Source organism: Hyperoodon ampullatus (genome assembly GCF_949752795.1).
Source record: "Hyperoodon ampullatus genome assembly, chromosome: 4".
In the NCBI taxonomy this organism is placed as follows: Eukaryota; Metazoa; Chordata; class Mammalia; order Artiodactyla; family Ziphiidae; genus Hyperoodon; species Hyperoodon ampullatus.
The window spans coordinates 62452430-62471459 of record NC_136917.1 but is presented as its reverse complement, the minus strand read 5'-3'; the positions used below and the strand labels follow the sequence as shown (position 1 = coordinate 62471459).

The window sequence follows — 19030 nt, the reverse complement described above, 5'->3', positions numbered from 1 at the left end:
TTTGAAATTATGGTTTCTCGGGAAAGTGGAAGTGGCCTGTTTTCTCTTCCTGCCCAGAGTATTGGTGCAGGCTCTCCCAAAGAGAAGGCACAGTGGCCGCTGGTGGAGGGTGGGGGGGAAGAGGCAGGTGGTCTTTTTATTTTTGGCATCACTACTTTATCTTTTGTGCAGGGAAGGTGCGGATGATGAATGCAAAGACCTGGAGGGTGGAGAGGGGTCACCAGAACTACAAGTGTGTTTGGGCCCCTGATTTGGGTGAGAGACAGGCAGTATGTAACACAAGCAAGTAAAGCAGTGCACTGAGTTCTAAGTAGCACCCACAGCTGAGAAACAGGACGCTCAATTCTCCCCTGGAGTACCACTAGCTCCCCCTCCACCGCCACTCTCACATTGTGTCTGCAATCGCAAATAGCCTGAGTTTCTCCACTTGGGAAATTTCAAGGACTGTGCTCACTTACTGCTAATTCAGCCTGGACTCAGGGATGCCAAACTGGATCCACCTGGGAGTAATAACAAGGTGGACATGGAGGGGCTGGAGAGGTGTGTGGAGCGGGGTGAGGAGTGTTCTAACTCCTCAGAAAGAGATGGGCTGGGGTGTCCTTCCTGTCATTCCTGACTTCTTCACCAAGGAGCCAGAAAATCCAGGACTCCTTCCTTTCTGCAAAACCCCAGCTCACTTTTGATCTGCGAAGACCAAGATAACTGGACCTCCCACTCCCTATCTTCAAAGAGAGGACCCTCAGCCCTGTGGGGAGGGAGGGAGCTGCGTCAAGTGGGGTAACAAAGAGGGGCAGAGATTCACATCTTGGCTGTTTGCACAAGAGCTTTATCTTCTGTTTACTGCTGCATGTTTTCCAGTTGGATAGTTACCACCGCAAAGGCGGCTTCGGTCAAGGGACACACAAGAGGGAGCACCTCAGAGACACACCTTTTATGAGAAGTGTGTTCCCCGCTCCGCCCCAGGCAGAGGGCTGGGGAAGTTGACAACAGCCCAGAGAGATGGAGGACGCACTCCTGCTGCGCACAAAAGTAGGAACCCAGAGCACGAACTCGCCCCTTGCCAAGTATTCAGTAATACCAACCCCCCTTCATTCTCAGTCCAGTGTTAGAAACGGCAATCATAAGGGCTTTCCTGGCTAAGAGAGGGCTGCCTGCTGCAGTGGGAGAGGAGAGGTGCAAACTGCCAGCAACTCAACAAGATGGATCAGTTCCCATCTGCTCTCCAGGGCATGTTTGTGGGAGGGCAGGAGAGAGGGTGGTGAGTGCTGAGGAACTGGGGCAGGGCACACGCCACTGAAGCTGATTTCCTGATTAAGTTTCCTTCCTAGTAAGTGATCCTCGGCTTTGCAAATGATAGCAAGGGCAAATTCATGGAAGCCCTAGGCTCAGGCCTGTGCCTGGGTTCCTGCCACTATACCCACCGCCCGCGGGGATGGGCCTCTCACCCCCACCAGCAAGGGGGCCGCCTCCTGGGCTAGGCCGGAGCCAGCTTCAGCTCTGCCTCGACTTGAATGGAGTCCGTGCCTCCCTACCAGGGAGGGTTTCCTGCACATGATTAATCTTGCATTTTGGAAGGCTTTGTGCATCTCTAAATTTTTTTGCCTCTGGCTGTTTTAAGAGAAAAGGGATTCTGAGAAAGAGAACCAGGAAAGCAGCACATCTACAGGCGCAAATTCTTTTCTCCACAGTTTCCAGAGCTCCATGCTTGGATCCTGCCTCAGAAAGAGGTTCAGGAGCCACAGCCCTGAGGTTGTAACCCAAACAAATGGAACCCGTTAAGAAACCACGGGAGGAACCTGGCAAAGAGCAGTAACGGGGAGAAGAAACAAACCCCTGACCAGGTCCTCCACCCCTCAAGCCAAGTCTTCCTGACCAGTGACAGTCTAATTTTGATACCGCCGACCAGCACTGGGACTGGTTTGGGGCTCAGAGCACGTGGGGTCACTCTGGGGAGGACCCTCAGTGTGGTGAGGTTCCCCAGTTATAAACACTGCAAGGGGGGACAGGTTGAATGATGAGCTACACCAGCCACCTTGTGAGATAGTTTCCTGTTTTAAGATCTTTTTGTTTAAGATCTAATTGGCAGAACACCAGAGTGTCTCTGGCTCCGACTCCTGGCCAGAGCCGGTCCCTGGTGAGCGGTGAGTCGCTGGCTCCATCATATGCAGTGGCCTGGCCCAGCGACGTGACCTTATTCTCTCCTCAGAGCGGCAGGCACGGCAGAGGCACCCCTGGGCCCACCATTCCCCAGCCGCGTGGAACGCGATTGTTTTAAGGCCACTTGACGAAATTCCCACAGCCTTGAGTAACAGCATTATTTGGCAGCCTTCTCAGCTACAGCCTCAGCTACAGCCCAGCTGTCTGAACATGAATACCTCTGACAGGTCTACTTTCCAAGTTCACCAAGAGACCAAAGGTTTAGAGTCTTTTCCCCCCCCCGCAAACGCCTGAACTGAGCCCTATCTGTTGTACTGAAGCATTCTGTCTATCTCCCTTCAGGGAGCTGAAGTCATGGTTGGCAGAGTTAGACTCCTAACAGCTAACAGGTGATGTGTGGAGGCCGCACCAAAGGCTAAACACAGACCTTGCAAAGGAAAGAGCCGGGGGCTTCTACAGAACTGCTTGAAGCGTCTCCTCTCACAAAGGCAATACTGAAAAGAACAACCAGAAATCAAAGGAAAGCAAATGTTCACGTAATCCCAAGGAGAAAACAGGTATCTGCTACAAAGCCGACAGCATGACAAGGAATCTGTTTATCGTATTTCCTTCCATTCATCAGGCTGCCATCAGCAGTTCATTGAGTTCAGAACTGTTTTATGCCATTCTGGAAGGCCTTAACCCAATCAACCCCAATCGGAGAGCGACTGCTAAGCGTTTCCTGCGTCCTGACTGCACCACAGTTTCCTCCAATTCCCTCAGCAGCCCAGAATCCACCGGCCCACATCCCACCTTTTCGGGAGGTGAGTGGCAGGGGTTGAAGCCCGCTGAGCCGTCAGCTTGGAGCACCGGGGTCTTGCCTGCGGGCCAGAGCAAAGCTCTCTAGTCTGCCTGTCCCAGGGGCCTCCGAGGAAACAGGGGTTCCACAGAGAAAATAAAACCTACAGCAGTAATTGAAGGTGGTTATGTTCTGTGCAGAAAACCAGGTATTTTGTAAGAATGAACCATTCTGTTGCTTTTCTGCAGATGTTCCAAGTCTCATACAAACTTGTCCACTGCTGTTAAGCCCACATGACAGATCCCCTCCTCAGGGCCCATGAGCCAAGGGTCCAGGAGGCAGCATCTGGTCCAGTCTCCCACCTTCCCCACAACGTCTCCCAGTAAGAAAGAAACACAGCTTAATATGAGAGTTTCTAAAGTAAGCTAATTGTTTTTGGTATTTCAAAATAAAAAATTAGTAATTTTGCATTATTCACCTTAACAAAAAAGAGATTATGATTCTTGGCAAATATACCTTCATCTAAACCGCCAACCTGCCTGGTGTATGAATATCTTGCCTTTCAGGAAAGCCTTGCTCTTCCTTCCCCAAGTCTCTAGCGATTCCGTGTAAGCTCACCTCCTAGGTCTGTCTTCAGTGGAGGCAGCAGCCCCGAACAGCACCATGCTGAAGCCGGGGGCGTGCTGTCAAACAGCCTGGGTGTGAATCACAGCTCCTGCACTTAGCTGTGAGTTGCCAAGACACACCTGTGCCTCAGTTTCTCATTCTATAAAAGGGGATGATAATTGAGGTCACCTCTAGGCTTGTGAGGATTAATGAGTTACCAAACGACATGCTTAGAACACTTGGTAAACGTAAGCTCCAAATACTGACGCTACAACCACACACTTTATCTTTTAAAATAGAGTATAACAGGCTTGATTTCTATGGGAAGGAAACTATACTTTCTTTTCCTCAGTTTCCTCTAACAAAATAACTGGCTGGCTGGCTGGCTAGGTGGATAGATGGGATGTACGTGAGAGCCAAGAGGAGGAGAGAAGCAATATGGAAAACCTGGCGTTTCCTCCCCTGATCGTTTACCCTTTGCTGTTACACTTAACAGTTTACATATGTTTGAAAAATGCACTTGAACCCGCTTAACCTCGGTGCTGCCAGACTTGCCTTGATATTACGCAGCACCCAGGGTGGCCCCACAGGCATCCTCTGCCTAAGGATGGGGTCTGGGGCTTTTGTCTGACTCAGCAGGGGGTAGCGTGGCAAGGGCAGGACCAAAGCCAGCTGCTGAGGCAGCACAAGTCAAGGCCCCAGAAGGAAGGCGGAAGGACGAGGTGGCTGGGGAAAGCCAGAGGAACCTGCTCTGACCCAGGGCCTGGCTGACAGCCGGGCAGGGCCCTCTCCCCACCGCTCACTGCTTTCAAGGACTCAAAATTAATTTACAAGGAAATGGTTAATATGTATGTTTGTTTTGATATGGAAAATCACAGCCATTTGTTCTTAATTCATCTCAGGAAGGGGTGAACAATCAGAGACGTCTGCTGACAAGAAATGATTTGAAGAGTGTAATGTAAAGAGGAAACTCATTTAAAGAGCCCTGACATGGTGCCATTTCCCAGATGGACTTTTAAAGGGGAAACAAGGAGCAGAGCAGGGCTTTGGTAGGCTGCCATCCTGTGGGGGGCAGAGGCCGTGCCTGTCGCCTGCGCTTAAGCCCGCGCTGACACGTGTTCTTGGAGATGTGGCACAGCTTTGCCTCCTGGGAGTGGAATTGGCGACCAGATCCCAGGGAGACATTTTTTTCTACCCTTTTGGCGCTGTCTGAGTTTATCTTGTGCACAATTTATCTTTTCAAAATGTAAAAAGTAAATTGAAAACACAGCATAAATGAGAAATGGCAACTATGCTATATGCCACCCCACTGGCCTTGGCAACTGCATGTCGTAAGCACCCTCCTGCCTTGACATCTGTCCCAGCCTGCTTAGTCCTGCTTCTGGAAAAAAAGATCTGACCACATGAAGACTTTTTAGGTTCTTTCATAACTGACTGTTTTTAGAGCGATATGAGTGTGTCATAGTAGGGGAGGCCCCGAAAGGGTCTGCCGCTCCTGGGGTCACCTTTACTAGCCCAGCCCTGTCTGCCCAAACGAATTCCCAATGCTGAGGGTCACTTGTCTAAGGATTTGCCTAAGCTCTGTCACCCAGGATTCCACCTCCCCTTCACTAAGAGGACAATGAAGGGACATCGGGCAAAACCCTTTGGCCCTTCAGTCCACCCTCAGTGCTGCTGAGTGCTACAGCCTCCCCACACCCGACTAGGCACTGCCCTCCACTCTCCTCACGGCGGCCGTCTGGTGCTTCTCCCCCAGGACCTCTGTGTCCAGCTACAGGCAGCACCTCCCACACTGACCAGACTGCCCCTTCCCTACAGCCCAGCACACATCCCTCCAATGGCCATCACCCCTCTTGTGCTCATGTACCTCCTTCCTGTCAGGGACTACTCGTCTGTCCAGGCCCATCCCGCAGGACCCCTGTCCCGTTTGCCCACGGCAGGCCACAGGGCTGTTTCTCGCCTGGCACAACCACACCACGTGCCCTTTGGCAATCACCTGTGACTGCGCAAGGCCCGCTCCTCCCGTGAGTCCACATCTGCCTCCTCGGCCAGGCTGCTGCTCTGGGGAGGACAGGAGCCAGCCATGGAGACCTGGGCGTATCCCATCCTCCTGAGATGTCCACTAAAGGCAGAGGAGATGCAAAGTGCCCTGAGTAATCCCAAGCCCCAGGGCTCTCCTTTTCACTGCTAAGATTTCAGCTCCATTGAGAGCCTACAGAAATGCTCTTCTAGAGATGAGTTATTGTGCTGAGTGACCTTGGAGAAGTTATTTAAACTCCTCGAGCCTCAATTTCCTCCTAAGCAAAATAGGTGGTTTGAGGATTCAGTGAGTTACCAGATGTAAAGCACTTAGCCAATGCTTGACACATAGTAAATGCTCAATGTATGGCAGGCGTTTTATTACCTAAACCGTCCCGCCTTTGCCTGTGTGCAAAGCACTGCCCTCTATGCCCCCAAACTCACATTTTGACAAGCCACAATTTTAATCTGGGAGGGAGACTGCCAGGGCCTGGGGCAGAGGTGGGAGAGCAAAGAAAACAATGCTACTGGAGTTAAAGACCTTCATTTTCTGAATGAACAGCAGATCTTGACTTGCAGCGGTCAATATCCAGATTTACAGAGACAACAGAGAAATGTTAACCAAAGACTACCTCAGTTACCCATTACCACAGGGAGCATCAATCAGGATATCGACGGCAAAGGAAGCCGATAGATTAGCCTTTTCCAGAGGCCCTGGGTTTCCACATGGTTCTCACAGTTCTGCAGACAAGAAATGTGGGCTCTGGCAGAGAAGGAGCCTCCTTCTATAAGGAGGACATATGTAAATGTCTTCTATCAAGGCCATTCAACACATGTCCCCCTGTAGACCTCACAGGCCTCTTGAAGTACCAGGGAACACATGTTTTCTGGCCACTAGATGGAGGGCACTTGTCTAAAAAGGAAGAAGGTGGGGTGGAAGATAAAGGAAGAGAGCGGGAGGGAGGGAAGGTGGAGGCAGGGTCAGAGCTGTAGGCTGGCGGAGCAGCCTGGCAAATCCGAGGAGAGTGTGTGTCATCCTCTTGGCAACCAGAACTGGAGGGGGTGGTGGGAAGAGGGAGAGAGAGAGAGGCTGACTGTGGTCAGTATCCTTTGGGTTTGTCTTCTTGCTAGAACTTATTTATAGTTCTGAGGAGTGGCTTTTTGCTCTCATGGTATTTTATTCTGGGTTGACTAAACAGAGAAGCCCTCAGTCAGGGAAAGAAAGTAAGAGGGCTATAAATATATTTTATTAGTTGCTGATATTTTAACGGGAAGATATTGAGAGAAGAGATATTTGTAGAATTCTTACCTATTTCCTCCTCCTCTCAGTAAGTAAGTAGTTCTTTTAAAGCCATTCTTGATGGTCATCCACAGGGGGACCCAGGGGGACCTCAAGCACCTCTCCTGGGATGCTGCTACTTTAATTAGTTGGGCAGCTCCCGGCTTCCTCTATTATTCGAGGTGCAGCTGGAGACATCCTTTTGTGGCAGGAGTGAGAGATCAACTCTTGAAACACTCCCAATGCCTTCCTATTTGCCACCAACAGTTGCCCTGCCACTTGCCTCTCCTCAGGCAGGTCTGGTCCACAACGCCCTGGTGTTAATCCTAATTATGCATCATTAAAAAAATCCAGGGGTCTAGTTCAACTCTCATCCTTACCCATTTCCTGGCAACATCTGACATTACCTACATTCCCCCCTCCAGAAATTCATCCTTCCTCTAACTAGTCTTCTTACCCTTCAACAAAAACCTATGTGCTGAGCAGCTGAGTACACAGTGACGAGGGAGGGGGTAGGGAAGGCACAGTCCCAGCCTTGGGGGTCACTAATATGTCCTCAGGGATGTCTGACCCATCACAGACACTCAGTACAAACCTGTTGAAATCAACAGTGATTCTTCAGACCCCCAGCACCCAGCTCAGCACCTTGTACCTGGTCAGAGCTTGGTAACTCTTTCACAAATAGGTCATGACAGATGAATTACTAAACCAGTGAACAAGCACTGCAGCATTCAGGCAGCGATGCAGGATGGAAGTGCAGGGATGTTCTCCAAGGCACTGTCCTGGTTTCATGGATTAGAACAAATACTCAGGATCCATGGCAGGCCGTGTGAACTACAAAGCTGTCATCCCGGGGGAAAGCAGCCCCAGGATGGCCCAGGATCCAGGCAGGCCGTCCCTCTCAGTCTCAAATCAGGACTCAAGGTTGGCTGAGGGGACCAGGGATGTTGGGGCAGGTTAGAGGCAGATCAACCACTCTCAGATTTTGGCTCAAATATAAATATCAGTCTCTGCATATCACATGCACCCATTACATTTACTATATTTATTTTGAAATGAAAAGAGAGAAGAGTATATTTAGAAACATATGCAACATATATAAGAAACTGATAACACTGATTGTCTCTTGAGAGGAGAACTGGGTGTGCAAAAGAGTAGGGAGAGATGCATGTCTCACTGTATGTCCTTTGGGAATGTGAATTTTGTCACTGGTATGTATTACTTATTAAAGGAAACAATTACTTTCTGTAAAAATAAGAAGACAGGAAAGACCTACCAGATATGAGAAACATATTATAAAGTATATAACTAGATGAACATACCAATGAAACAGAAAAGAAAGTCGAGAAGTAGCCCTAATTATATCTAGAAATTTCATGTATGGTAAAAGCAGCATCTCAGATCACCAGGGAAAAGACGGAATATCCAATTAATTGTGTTGAGACAGATGGGTAACCATCTGGAACAAAATTAAGTTGATCCCTCTCCCACACTATATATCAGGATAAATTCCAAATGGGTCAAAGTAAAAATGTAAAAAATTAAACCATAAAAATACTAAGCAAGAGCATGAGGGAATTCCTCTGCAGCCTTGCAGAGAGGTAGGCTTTCTGAACAATGATTGAAAATCCAGCAAAAACAGACTCATAAAGACTTCAGATACTAGAATTATTCAGATAAACTGGGTAATCATTTCATTTATGTTAAGGCATCACATTGTACACTTTAAATATATACAATTATATTTGTCAGTTATTCCTTAATAAAGCTGGGGAAAAATAATTATTCAGAAAAATATATGAGAACTGTATATAATATGTATTTAAAGAAAATTTTGAAAATAAAGAGAAAACAAGATATTATAAAGAATGACCAAGCAGATTCACAAAAGAACCAAACAACTTCCAGAGTAAAAAATATCAAAACTGAAATTAAAAGTTCAGTGACTGAATTAAATAGCAGATAAGACACAGCTGAAGAGAGAATTAGTAAACTGGGAGATAGTTCTACAAGACAGACCAGAAGTAATTATCCAGAAAGTAATCTAGAGAGACAGAAATGAAAAATACGAATGAGATGAACAGATATGGAACTTAGATAAAACACTAATGAATGTTTAATTTTTGTTCCATAAGGAGAAAGAGACTAGAATAGAGACACTGAAGAAACAACAGCTAAAAACTTTATGGATGAGATAAAGACATGTTCAAAATCAGAGCCTGGGGCTTCCCTGGTGGCGCAGTGGTTGAGAGTCCACCTGCCGATGCAGGGGACATGGGTTCGTGCCCTGGTCTGGGAAGATCCCACATGCCGTGGAGCGGCTGGGCCTGTGAGCCATGGTCACTGGGCCTGCATGTCCAGAGCCTGTGCTCCGCAACGGGAGAGGCCCGAGTACTGCAAAAAAAAAAAACCAAAACAAACAAACAAAAAAAATCAGAGCCTGAGAAAGCTTACGACCAGAAGACCTCACTAAATGAAATTCTAAAGGATGTATAAAGTGAGCCCAGATGGAAGGTCTGAATGAAAGAGGCATGCACAGTTTGGGTCACACATTTTTCCTTGCCTAAATCCAGAATCAGTTTTGTAGTGCTTTGTGCCTTCCCACTGGCCCAAACAAAAACAGAACCTCTGGTGGGAACTCAGCTATGCATGTGCTGACCCCAATGACAGAAATGAAAGTTGCATATAGCCCTTCAAAGGGAAATCATGAAGCAACAATGAGAATTCTTGACCACTGAGGTTTCCTAGGCAACGTGGCTTATCTTCAAGAAAGCAGAGAGGTTTACAACAAATGGTGCTGGAACAACTGGACATCCACATGCAAAAAACTGAATCTAGACAAAGACCTAACACCCTCTGCAAAAAATTAACACAAAATGGATCAGAGACCTAAATGTAAAATATAAAACTATAAAACTCCTAGAAGATAACATAGGAGGAAATTTAGATGACTTCAAGGTTTGGTGATGACTTTTTAGATACAACATCAACGGCACAATACATGAAAAAAAGAATTGAAAGTTTTTTAAAATAAAAAAATATCTGCTCTGTGAAAGACAGTGTTGAGAGAATATGAAGTCACAGAGCAGGAGAAAATATTTGCAAAAGAAAGCAATGAGACCTTTCCTTTCTCTGATCCAAGTGATGTGGTCCAACCCCCGGGGCTGGGAGTGCAGGGGACATGGGGCCACTGTTTTGTGAAGGGGGCCCAGGTCACACTTACACTCTCCTGGACAACCTCATGGCCTCTTTAGAAGGACTGAATGAAGGACCAGATAAAAGTTCAGTTTTTGAGCTCTGCAGCAGATTCAAGTGGCCCTGGGAGAAGCACGTCCTCAAGCCGTGCTGCCGCCTCCACACCTTGGATGGGGAAGTGAAGCACTGGGGAAACTCCACCCCTCAGTGGTTTCTATGTCTGGCCTCAGCCCCGAGGTCTGACTCACCTGGGTCTGCTAACAGGCTGGCCATCTGACAACAAGTCATCAGGGAAATGTCAAGGGAACACTGTGCTAAACTGCTGCTTTTTTCAAGCGCCCCTTGAATGTTCATCCACCATGGAATCATCTATTCCTCCTGGGAGACTGAGGAGGACTGACAATGTAGCTCTCCCTTAATGACTTCATGATTTGCTTTGTATGATCATGTACAGTGATCATCAATAGCAGATATTAATAAAAACAAAGACTAAAATGTAACTCCCTTTCATGCATGTACACATACGCGCAAAAGGCATTCAGTGCCAGCGGCTATCTCTGGGCAGTGGGATTATGAGTGAGTTTTCCCTTCTTAAATTTTCAAACATAAATTACTCACATAACTGGAAAAGAGAACATACATTTAAATATAGGCTGCCAGTACACTGGAGTTTCAACTTCTGTGTTTCCATTTTTTTTCTAGTCGCAACCCTGTGGCTCATTAAAATCTAGTCCTCCCTTTCAGCTGCTGAAGGGCTTTGCAGAACAGTGAGTGCTGTGGGGTTCTGGGAGCCCCAGGGAAGCATGAAGTCACTGGCAAGAGTTAGCTGGGTCCTGGCCTGAAGTGTAAGTCTAAGGTAGGGTGGTCACGCAAACAAGCAAGAGACCTAGCAATTCAGAGAGCCTCAGAGCATCAAGGAGCCAGCCTGTCCTCTTCTCCCTGCCCTATTTTTAGCTGTGTGAGTACAGGACACAGTTGGCTGTTCCGGATAGAAAAGTGGTAAAGAGGCCAGGTAAGTGACAGAGACAACTGCAGGCTCCGCCTACCCTCATCTTCCAAGCTTATCGAATCCTTTCTTTCCCAGGCCAGAAATGCCAAGTGGATGGATGTTTGTTGAAATGAGTATCTGTGTAACAGGACACACTGCTGACAGAGGAGGCCTCTCCCTACTATACTTACAAGAGATGGGGGCAGGGCTGGAGTGCAGACAGTGACTAACACCAAAGGGATATGCAACGTCTGACCTGAGTTATAGATTAGAAATCAAACAAGCTGAAATTTGGGATGAGGATGATCACTTTACTAGCCAAAACCAGATAGCAAGGTGTATTTTTAACAACCATCCCTTTTCCCTGGGGTTTTACTACAGGATGCAGTCAGGCACAAGGGCTAGGACTCATCCAGTCTGTAAAGTAGCCATAAGGGTGCCCTGGGTGAACCCTGTTTGTTCCCCAGGTCAGGAGCTGGCCCTGTAAACTTCCCCATGGTTAGCGAAGTACCCGCAGGCAGTTTCAGACTGGAGTGCCTGCTGTGAGCGATGCCAGGTGCCTGCTAGAAGAGTGTGGAGGTCCTGGTCACTGACGAGAAACAGGAGAGGGAAGACCGAGGTCTGAAACGCAGGGCATGGGGAGGGACAGGGCATGGGGAAATGGAAAAGGAGGAGGGGGTTAAGAATATGCAAATCTGGATATCTTCATCATCTCGTAGATTAGAGCCAAAGAAGACAGAAAAAAAAATTCTAGCCGCGGCCTTATCCTATAAGAGGTGGAAATATAATACTACAACAGTAGGTTTTTAAACAGACCAGAGCTGGGGTATCCAAATCAGGAGAACTCTCATGGTGGTCCCCTGGGGGAGTGGGGGGTCTACACTTATTACAAAGTGTCAACAGTCAGTCTTGAGAGCTGGCAGCCAGGGCTTCCCATCCTCCTTACTGTCGAGAAATCCTCTGAGAACAGATTTGATTTTTGCAAACAGGCTTACATCCTAGGAGGCAGGTTGGCAGAATAAGCTCTGTGATCAGGCTATGTAACAGGGTTTCTGGACCAGAAAAAGAAAAAGATGTCATCAGGCGTTGGGTGGGTGACTCCAAAGGCACTTCCTTCCAGGGTAAGTCCCATGGGCAGGGACTTTTGTCTGGCATCTCAGTGACTGGCACAGCCCTGGAGAGGGGTGGGCCCTCCCTGAGTTAATGCATGAGTGGCTCAGCTTAGCAGAATAACTGCACAGCTTCCCCAAGTCATAGCCTCCCTGTGTGAATGCTGAAGCACCTTCTAATGTGTTGGGCCCTGTGTGGAGGAGGCACACCTAGGTCTCCTTATCTATTAGCCAAGCTCTGCGACTCAGTGCCATGAGCCAGACCAAAATGCATCCTTCATGGTGGCCTTCAGCTTTGTTTCTTCAGTTGGCACTCTTCATTTCTCATGGACCGTACGTGGGCCTAACCCATAAGTGTCCCCATACGGTATGGTGCAAGGTGTTTACAGGTGTTCCTTGAAAGGCTTTCTGATAAGTTTAGGAACCACTACATATCACAGTTCCCTCCCTTGGGGATTCATGGGACACCAGTATATTAAAGGCTCTGAAAAGTACTGCAGTAAAGAGAGCGGATTCTCGGTGGTTCCCAAACTAAAACCAGTTCCTTTACTCAGGAACTCAACAAAGGTATTCACATATCCATCTCAAAAGAGGGCGTGTGAATCTAGCCATCTCCTAATTTCACCCACAGAGCCCTATGTTTCAGTGGACTACCTCTTAGATTTCACCAAACACCTCGGTTCTGCTGAACACAGCCTGAGCAATGTTGACCCAGAGTGCTTTGCATCTATCGAATCGTAGCATGGTTGCTTTTTGCTCTTCCACACACTTCTCATTCCCCCTGCTACCCCCACTGTAGGACTCCAGTGCTTTTAACTTGTCCCTTAGACCTGCCCTATTCCCCTACTGGTCTGTGGGCTTGTCTGTCCCCAACATCAATGGAAGTTCCACTAGGGCAAAAGCCATGTCACGTGTTCCTCATTTCATGTCTCCTATACCTTCCAGCACTGAGCAGTGCTGTGCTGAGCAGAGGGAAGAAACTCCAAAGAGGCTTTCTGAGCTGAACTAAATTCAAGTTCCCTTTAAATATCCTTTAAGAAAAAAGTACCACAGTAATATGGGGACAAAGATGATGCCTGAAAGAAACTACCTCAGGGGCTTCCCTGGTGGCGCAGTGGTTGAGAGTCCGCCTGCCGATGCAGGTGACACGGGTTCATGCCCCGGTCCAGGAAGATCCCACATGCCGTGGAGCGGCTGGACCTGTGAGCCGTGGCCGTTGAGCCTGCGTGTCTGGAGCTTGTGCTCCGCGGCGGGAGAGGTCACAACAGTAAGAGGCCCGCATACCGCCAAAAAAAAAAAAAAGAAACTACCTCAGTTTCCCCATGATAATACTTATTTTTATCCATCATTTATTGAGTGTTTGGTAGGAATGCTGGCTAAATTCATAAGATGCAGTATCAATCTTCAAAGCAACCCCAAGAGGTGGGGCTACTATCATCGCCTAGGCTGGAAGCTCAAGGGCCAACGGGTGGAGAATGGACTGTCCTGGGGCACTGAGAAGACCAGAAAACAGCATCACATTCCTCAGGAGGAGCTCTGGGAAGAGGCAGAAGGGCTGCCAGGCACATAGAGGTGTGTGGAAGGAGCTGTCTGGTCGCCAGACTCAAGCTTGTTCCAGATGTTGCCTTTTCCTTTTAAGTTTGGCAGATGATTGGGCTCTGCACCCAAGAGGAGAAACAGATGCCAGCTTCAAGTTTCACAGCAAGACGCGAGGCCACATCCTCCTCCCACATCCACCCCAGCCTTGAACAGACCCTAAGAAGGAGTACTCACCCACGAAGTACTCATGAGTGAGCATGGTCCCTCACCCCCAAAGACATGCTCTTCACAGGAGATCATCTATCTGGGCTCTGATGGCCCCTGGCCTGCCGGGCTGCTGCCTGTCCAGATGCTCTAATGTTGATCTGGCCTCAGCTCTGGCCTAACACAGGCCCAGGGCTGGGCATGATCAGCTCCTAGCTAACCAGAAAACCCTTCAAGGTTTTCATGAGTGTGACAGGAGCTCAGGACAGAAGTGGCCTTCAATACCAGACAGAAGAGTTTGGTTAACAGGGCACCTTGGTGTTGAGGGTGATTCAGGCTTGAGGAGGGGTCAAATGGCAGCTTGAAATAAACCACAGCGAGTAGGCCTGAAACAGCCAAGATGTTCTACAGGTGCCTGATGAAAGGACACCACGCATGAGTGGGCAGTGACAGCCCCCATCGCCATCCCTAAAGGAAGTGGGCAACCCTCAGTTACCTCAGCAGCCAGAGCAGGATTACTGGGGACCCCTCCCTCTGCTTTTACGCTACCAGTTAGCATTTGGGCAGCTACACTGTGCAGGCACAGAAAAGCACTTCACGTGCATCCTCTCATTTCCACCTCATAATAACTCTATGACACAGTTACTGTAACCCCCATTTCACAGATAATAAAACTGCAGCTTGGGGATGTGAGTGACCTAAGACCACAGTGAAGAAATGGCAGCTCTGACACCAAGGTCCACACGCGTAACCACCTGGCTCTGCTGCTTCTACCCGATTCTACTGAACATCGTGGCACCCCAAGTGGTGCCCCTGGCTGGCCACCAAGGAGATGTCAGCTCCCTGCTCCAGAGCTACCTGTTCCTAGGTGGGCCCTGCAGCTAGCTCAACAACTCCTGAGCATCCAGACCCCTCCTCATCTCTCCACCGGGGCCTTCTCACAGGAGGAGGCCTGGCCCAGCCATTTCAAAAGAGCATTGTGTGGCACCCCATCACCATGCCTGCAATTGTGTACGCCACCTGTAAGAGAAGAAAACAATCCCTCCATAGGGCCCTTCAGGTGACAACTAGACAAGCAGGGCAGCTCTGGTCAACTGGTTAACAAGCATCCTCCAGGAAATGTTTTCTGAAACCTACTCCCAGCACATGCGGTCCTACATCAGCACTGCCTTTTTCTTGCCTGTACCTGCCTCTGGACAAAGCTCTTTGGGCTGGGGGGAGGTCTTGTTCTGGCTTATATCTCGGCACCAGACACACAGTAGCTCTCAATGAGGACCTGCAGAATGGGTGGTACTTCCTTCAGATGCCTTGTGTTGGAGCATGATGTCTGGGCCACATCCTTGACTCGGCCCTAAGCTGCATGAGCGCTGTTCTCCTGGCTTCTCCCAGCTCTGGGAAGAGGCTGGCACCCAGTAGGTGCATTGTGCGCATGTGAGTGGGTGGCAGAGCCCCTTTCCCAGCCCTCGCAGGGTTGGTTGGCACCGTCTCCTTCTCCAGGTCTCAGCTGATGTCTCCTCCTCAACGAAGCCCTCCTGGGCCACATCATCACCTGGGTCCCTTTGTCCTGTTTACAGCCTCCACAGCACTCAGCACAGTCAGTAACCATCTGGGTTGGTTGGTTCTTTCTCCCAGACTAGACTATGAGAGCTCCACAGAGCAGAGACCATTTCTTCCCCAATCATTCCTGTGCACTCATACAGAGCCTAGCATGGTGCCAGGCACACAGCAGGTGCTCAGTAAGTATGTGGAATGGGTGGGAAAGGGTCTTCAGTGAAACAAAAGCAAAGAGCAGAAAGCGGGCTGGTCCACCTTTACTTCTCTCTCAGGGACCAAAACCAAAGTTCTGAGCAGGCAGATGCCCAGGGCTTCTCAATATCCATGTGCTCCCACATCCCAGCCCGAGGGGCTCAGGGCAGATCACCGCCTGAGAGCAGTGAGGGTGGGTGTGCAGCACTGTCCTGATGGGTGGAATGGAGCAATGTTTCACTGAATGTGGCCCCAGAACTCAGCTCCTGTCCCATCAGGCAACCAGACAGAAGTGACCACCAACAGTGATTGAGTATAGTGCTCAGGACGTCCCTCAAGGCCCCATCTCACAGACCAGGTACCCAGTCGGGGGCAGGCACTGGCCGACAGTCACATCAATGACTCAGCACTGCGTGTAGGCAGAGGAAATGGCTCAGATTCAGCTAATAGCTCTGCTGGAAGGACTTGGTAAAATTTAAAAATATATATTACTCTTTAATATACAGGGGTTAACACGGCTAACGCCAGAGTAAGGATTTGCCTTGAGCGACTTGGCCAGATCTAGGGCTGGGCTGCCCTGACCATTCCAACCCCTCTTTGGGACCACTACTGCACCTATGACAGCCAGAGACAGGCACAGCTGGTGGGGAGGGTGCAGGGTCAAGGTGCCTGGCCCCCATGAGAACGGACCGGCTGACCTGGCCCTCATGAGCATTGCACTCAGTTTCAGAGCCAGCCAGGCATAGACAAGGAAGACGTACATATTTTCTGTGCGGCACAGACAGTAGCTGCCTCAGATATGATGGAGCAGTGGTATCCCCCCACCAACGCCCTGCTAACTGAAAAGAGGAAGCTTGACAGAAGAAATGAAACTGCTATTATACTTGACCTAGTGAAAGTGTCTATGAACACCCCAGTGTCACTCCAGTGCCAGGGGTATCATAGCATTCGGGAACCAGGAAACACCGGCTGGCTGGGTTTGCACATCATGTCAGCTTTCCCATTATACTCAAACAAAGCCCCTCTCATAGCAGCCTGGAGTTGGTGAAGCAGGGACTGCTGTCTTCATTTGATTTGTAAGGAAATTGGGGTCCAGAGAGGTTAAGTGACTCTCTCTGGGTCACACAGCATGTAAACTGCCGGGCCAGACCTTAAAAATGTTCTCCGGGTCCCATCTAGTGACTTCTCCCCTGGTCTCCCTGGCTGACTGCCAGTGTTATACATGGTTTTCCTGGATGTGACACATAAATTCTGGGCCTCTGTTTCCTCATCTGCATAGTGAGAAGAATTAGGCCTACTTCATGCTGCCAGCCATGCCACCTACAAGTCTCTGACAAGCAGAGGATCCAAGTTCCAAATATGTGCAAAGGCCTCACAACTATAACCCCAATTACTTTTTATGCCTAGATTCGTTTAACAGAACACAAAAAAAACTCTATAACCCTCATGACTGTGTTCTCTGTGGGGGAAACCTTGGTCTTGTCTTATTGAGAGGCCTGGGATAGCAGGAAGTGACCCAGCTCTTCTACTGCCTGACCACTGCCATTTGGAAGAGGCACCTTGTCTTGTTGAGTCTCTCCTTTCTGGCTCTAGGGAGACAGCTGCCCCTGCCTGCCACCTACCCTGTTGGTGTATGGAAGCAAAAAGTGGTAAAAGCATTACAAAAGGAGAGCAGGATGTGCATCCCTTCTCAAGTACTTCCTGGTTATATGTGACCCTAGGCAAATTTTTTTATGCCCAGAGGTTGGTTTTCTCCTTACTAAAAATGGGGGGTGGTATCCCTGCCCAGCTGGCCTCCCACAGTTGCCAGGGAGCCACCAATAAGACCAATAACATTATATCTGGGAAAAGGACCAAGGACGCCCATGAAGAGATGGCCGATTCCAAGACCAGGGCAGGAGAAGGTCAGGGGGAGATGAGACTATCTAATTATGTTGGAAAGCAAGGAAATGTACAGAAACTGATGGAGAGGGGGCAGAAGAACACAAAAACCAGCTTGAAGGTCAAATTTGAGACAATGTGACCATAATAACGAGTAATGACATGATAGCATATAACACACTAAATTTTAAAAATTCAACACTGATAGAACAAAAAATAAAAAGAAGGGAAGGGCAGAAGGAAAGCTTTTCTTAACAGAAGAATGCCGACTAACAAATGTAGAAAAAATAACAGAAATAGAAAAATCACTATTTTATAACCACCATAGTGATAACAGATCCAGGTAAGATCATCAAGGAATGCTAAAGCCAATGGGTGACAGATTGTGATCCAGGATGTGCAGAAATGCACAGATACCACCTTGATCGAATGACTAAAGCAAAGATCACTAATGACAGGACAAACCCACAGCAGGCACCTTCTGACACGATGCCAGAGGAGGACTCAACATTCTTACGGAATTCTCCTACCAAAACATTTAACCTAAATCCAAGCCTTAGGCCAACCCAGATTAAGGGACATTCTGCAAAACAACTGGACTGGGCTCTCCAGAAACATCCAAGTGCGCACGCGCGTGCGCACACACACACACACACACACACAGGGTGGAGGGAGATAAAGCAAGTGGGGCAACATGTTAACAATTGTTGAATCTTGGTAAAAATGTTCACTGTACTGTTCTCGTAACTTTTCTGTAGGTTTGAAAAATTTCAAAATAAAAGAAATGAACAAGGTCCTACCAATCCTTGGAAAGCTGTGGTGTCTGCAGTGACTCAGGCACACTCACCTGTCAGGTACTCCAGGACGGCGGCCATGTACACGGGCGCGCCCACTCCGATCCTGTACTTGGGGTGGCCTTTCTTGATGTACCGCAGCATCCGGCCCACAGGGAAGATGACTCCTGCCTTGGCGGACCGGGAGGTTTTGGTGGACTTCTTCTTCCCACCCCGGCTGGACATGGCGGTGGCCCTGGAGATGGATCAGTAAACACACTGTGGAAGCAAGAGACACACAGGTCAGGATTACTGGGGACAGGGCATCTCCCCTTTCCCCATGCCTCTGGCCCCTGGAAGAAATGGGTTGCGCCAGCAGATGCCACTGCCTGCAGCCGCTGAGCCCCACGAGCCCAGTTTCTGCATTCTGCCGGTGTGCTTCAGCCCTGGAAAAGAGAACGGCTTCGCTTTTCACATTTTATACCATGACGTCAATTTTATCGGCCACTTCCATATAAACGTTACTCTGACAATGACTGCTCTTAACTGCCTCGCCTTTATGCCACATGATGTAAAAGAAAATGGGATTTCTTGGCTACAATCTATATGCTTGTTTAATAATTGTATTTTCATACACTTGAGACCAGGGCTGATAAATTTGCTGAAGCCTTCATAAAAGAAAAGAAAACTATGTCACCTGCCCCTAGAATGAAGATGTAAGGCATATACCTAGGTCCTCTGATGAAAGCAGCACCT

General features: G+C 48.7%; 1 protein-coding gene across 4 annotated transcripts in view; it reads right to left on the bottom strand.

Annotated features, from left to right (window-relative positions):
- MACROH2A1 (macroH2A.1 histone) overlaps positions 1-18535 on the bottom strand; it is a 71237-nt gene extending 52702 nt beyond the window's left edge. For all 4 annotated transcript variants that reach the window (XM_079704128.1, XM_079704130.1, XM_079704129.1 and 1 more), the window contains exon 1: positions 18349-18535. In XM_079704128.1, the coding sequence (XP_079560254.1) occupies positions 18349-18520 (172 nt within the window). In that variant the 5' untranslated portion in view covers positions 18521-18535. The remainder of the gene's footprint in view (positions 1-18348) is intronic.
- Positions 18536-19030: the final 495 nt, after the last annotated feature.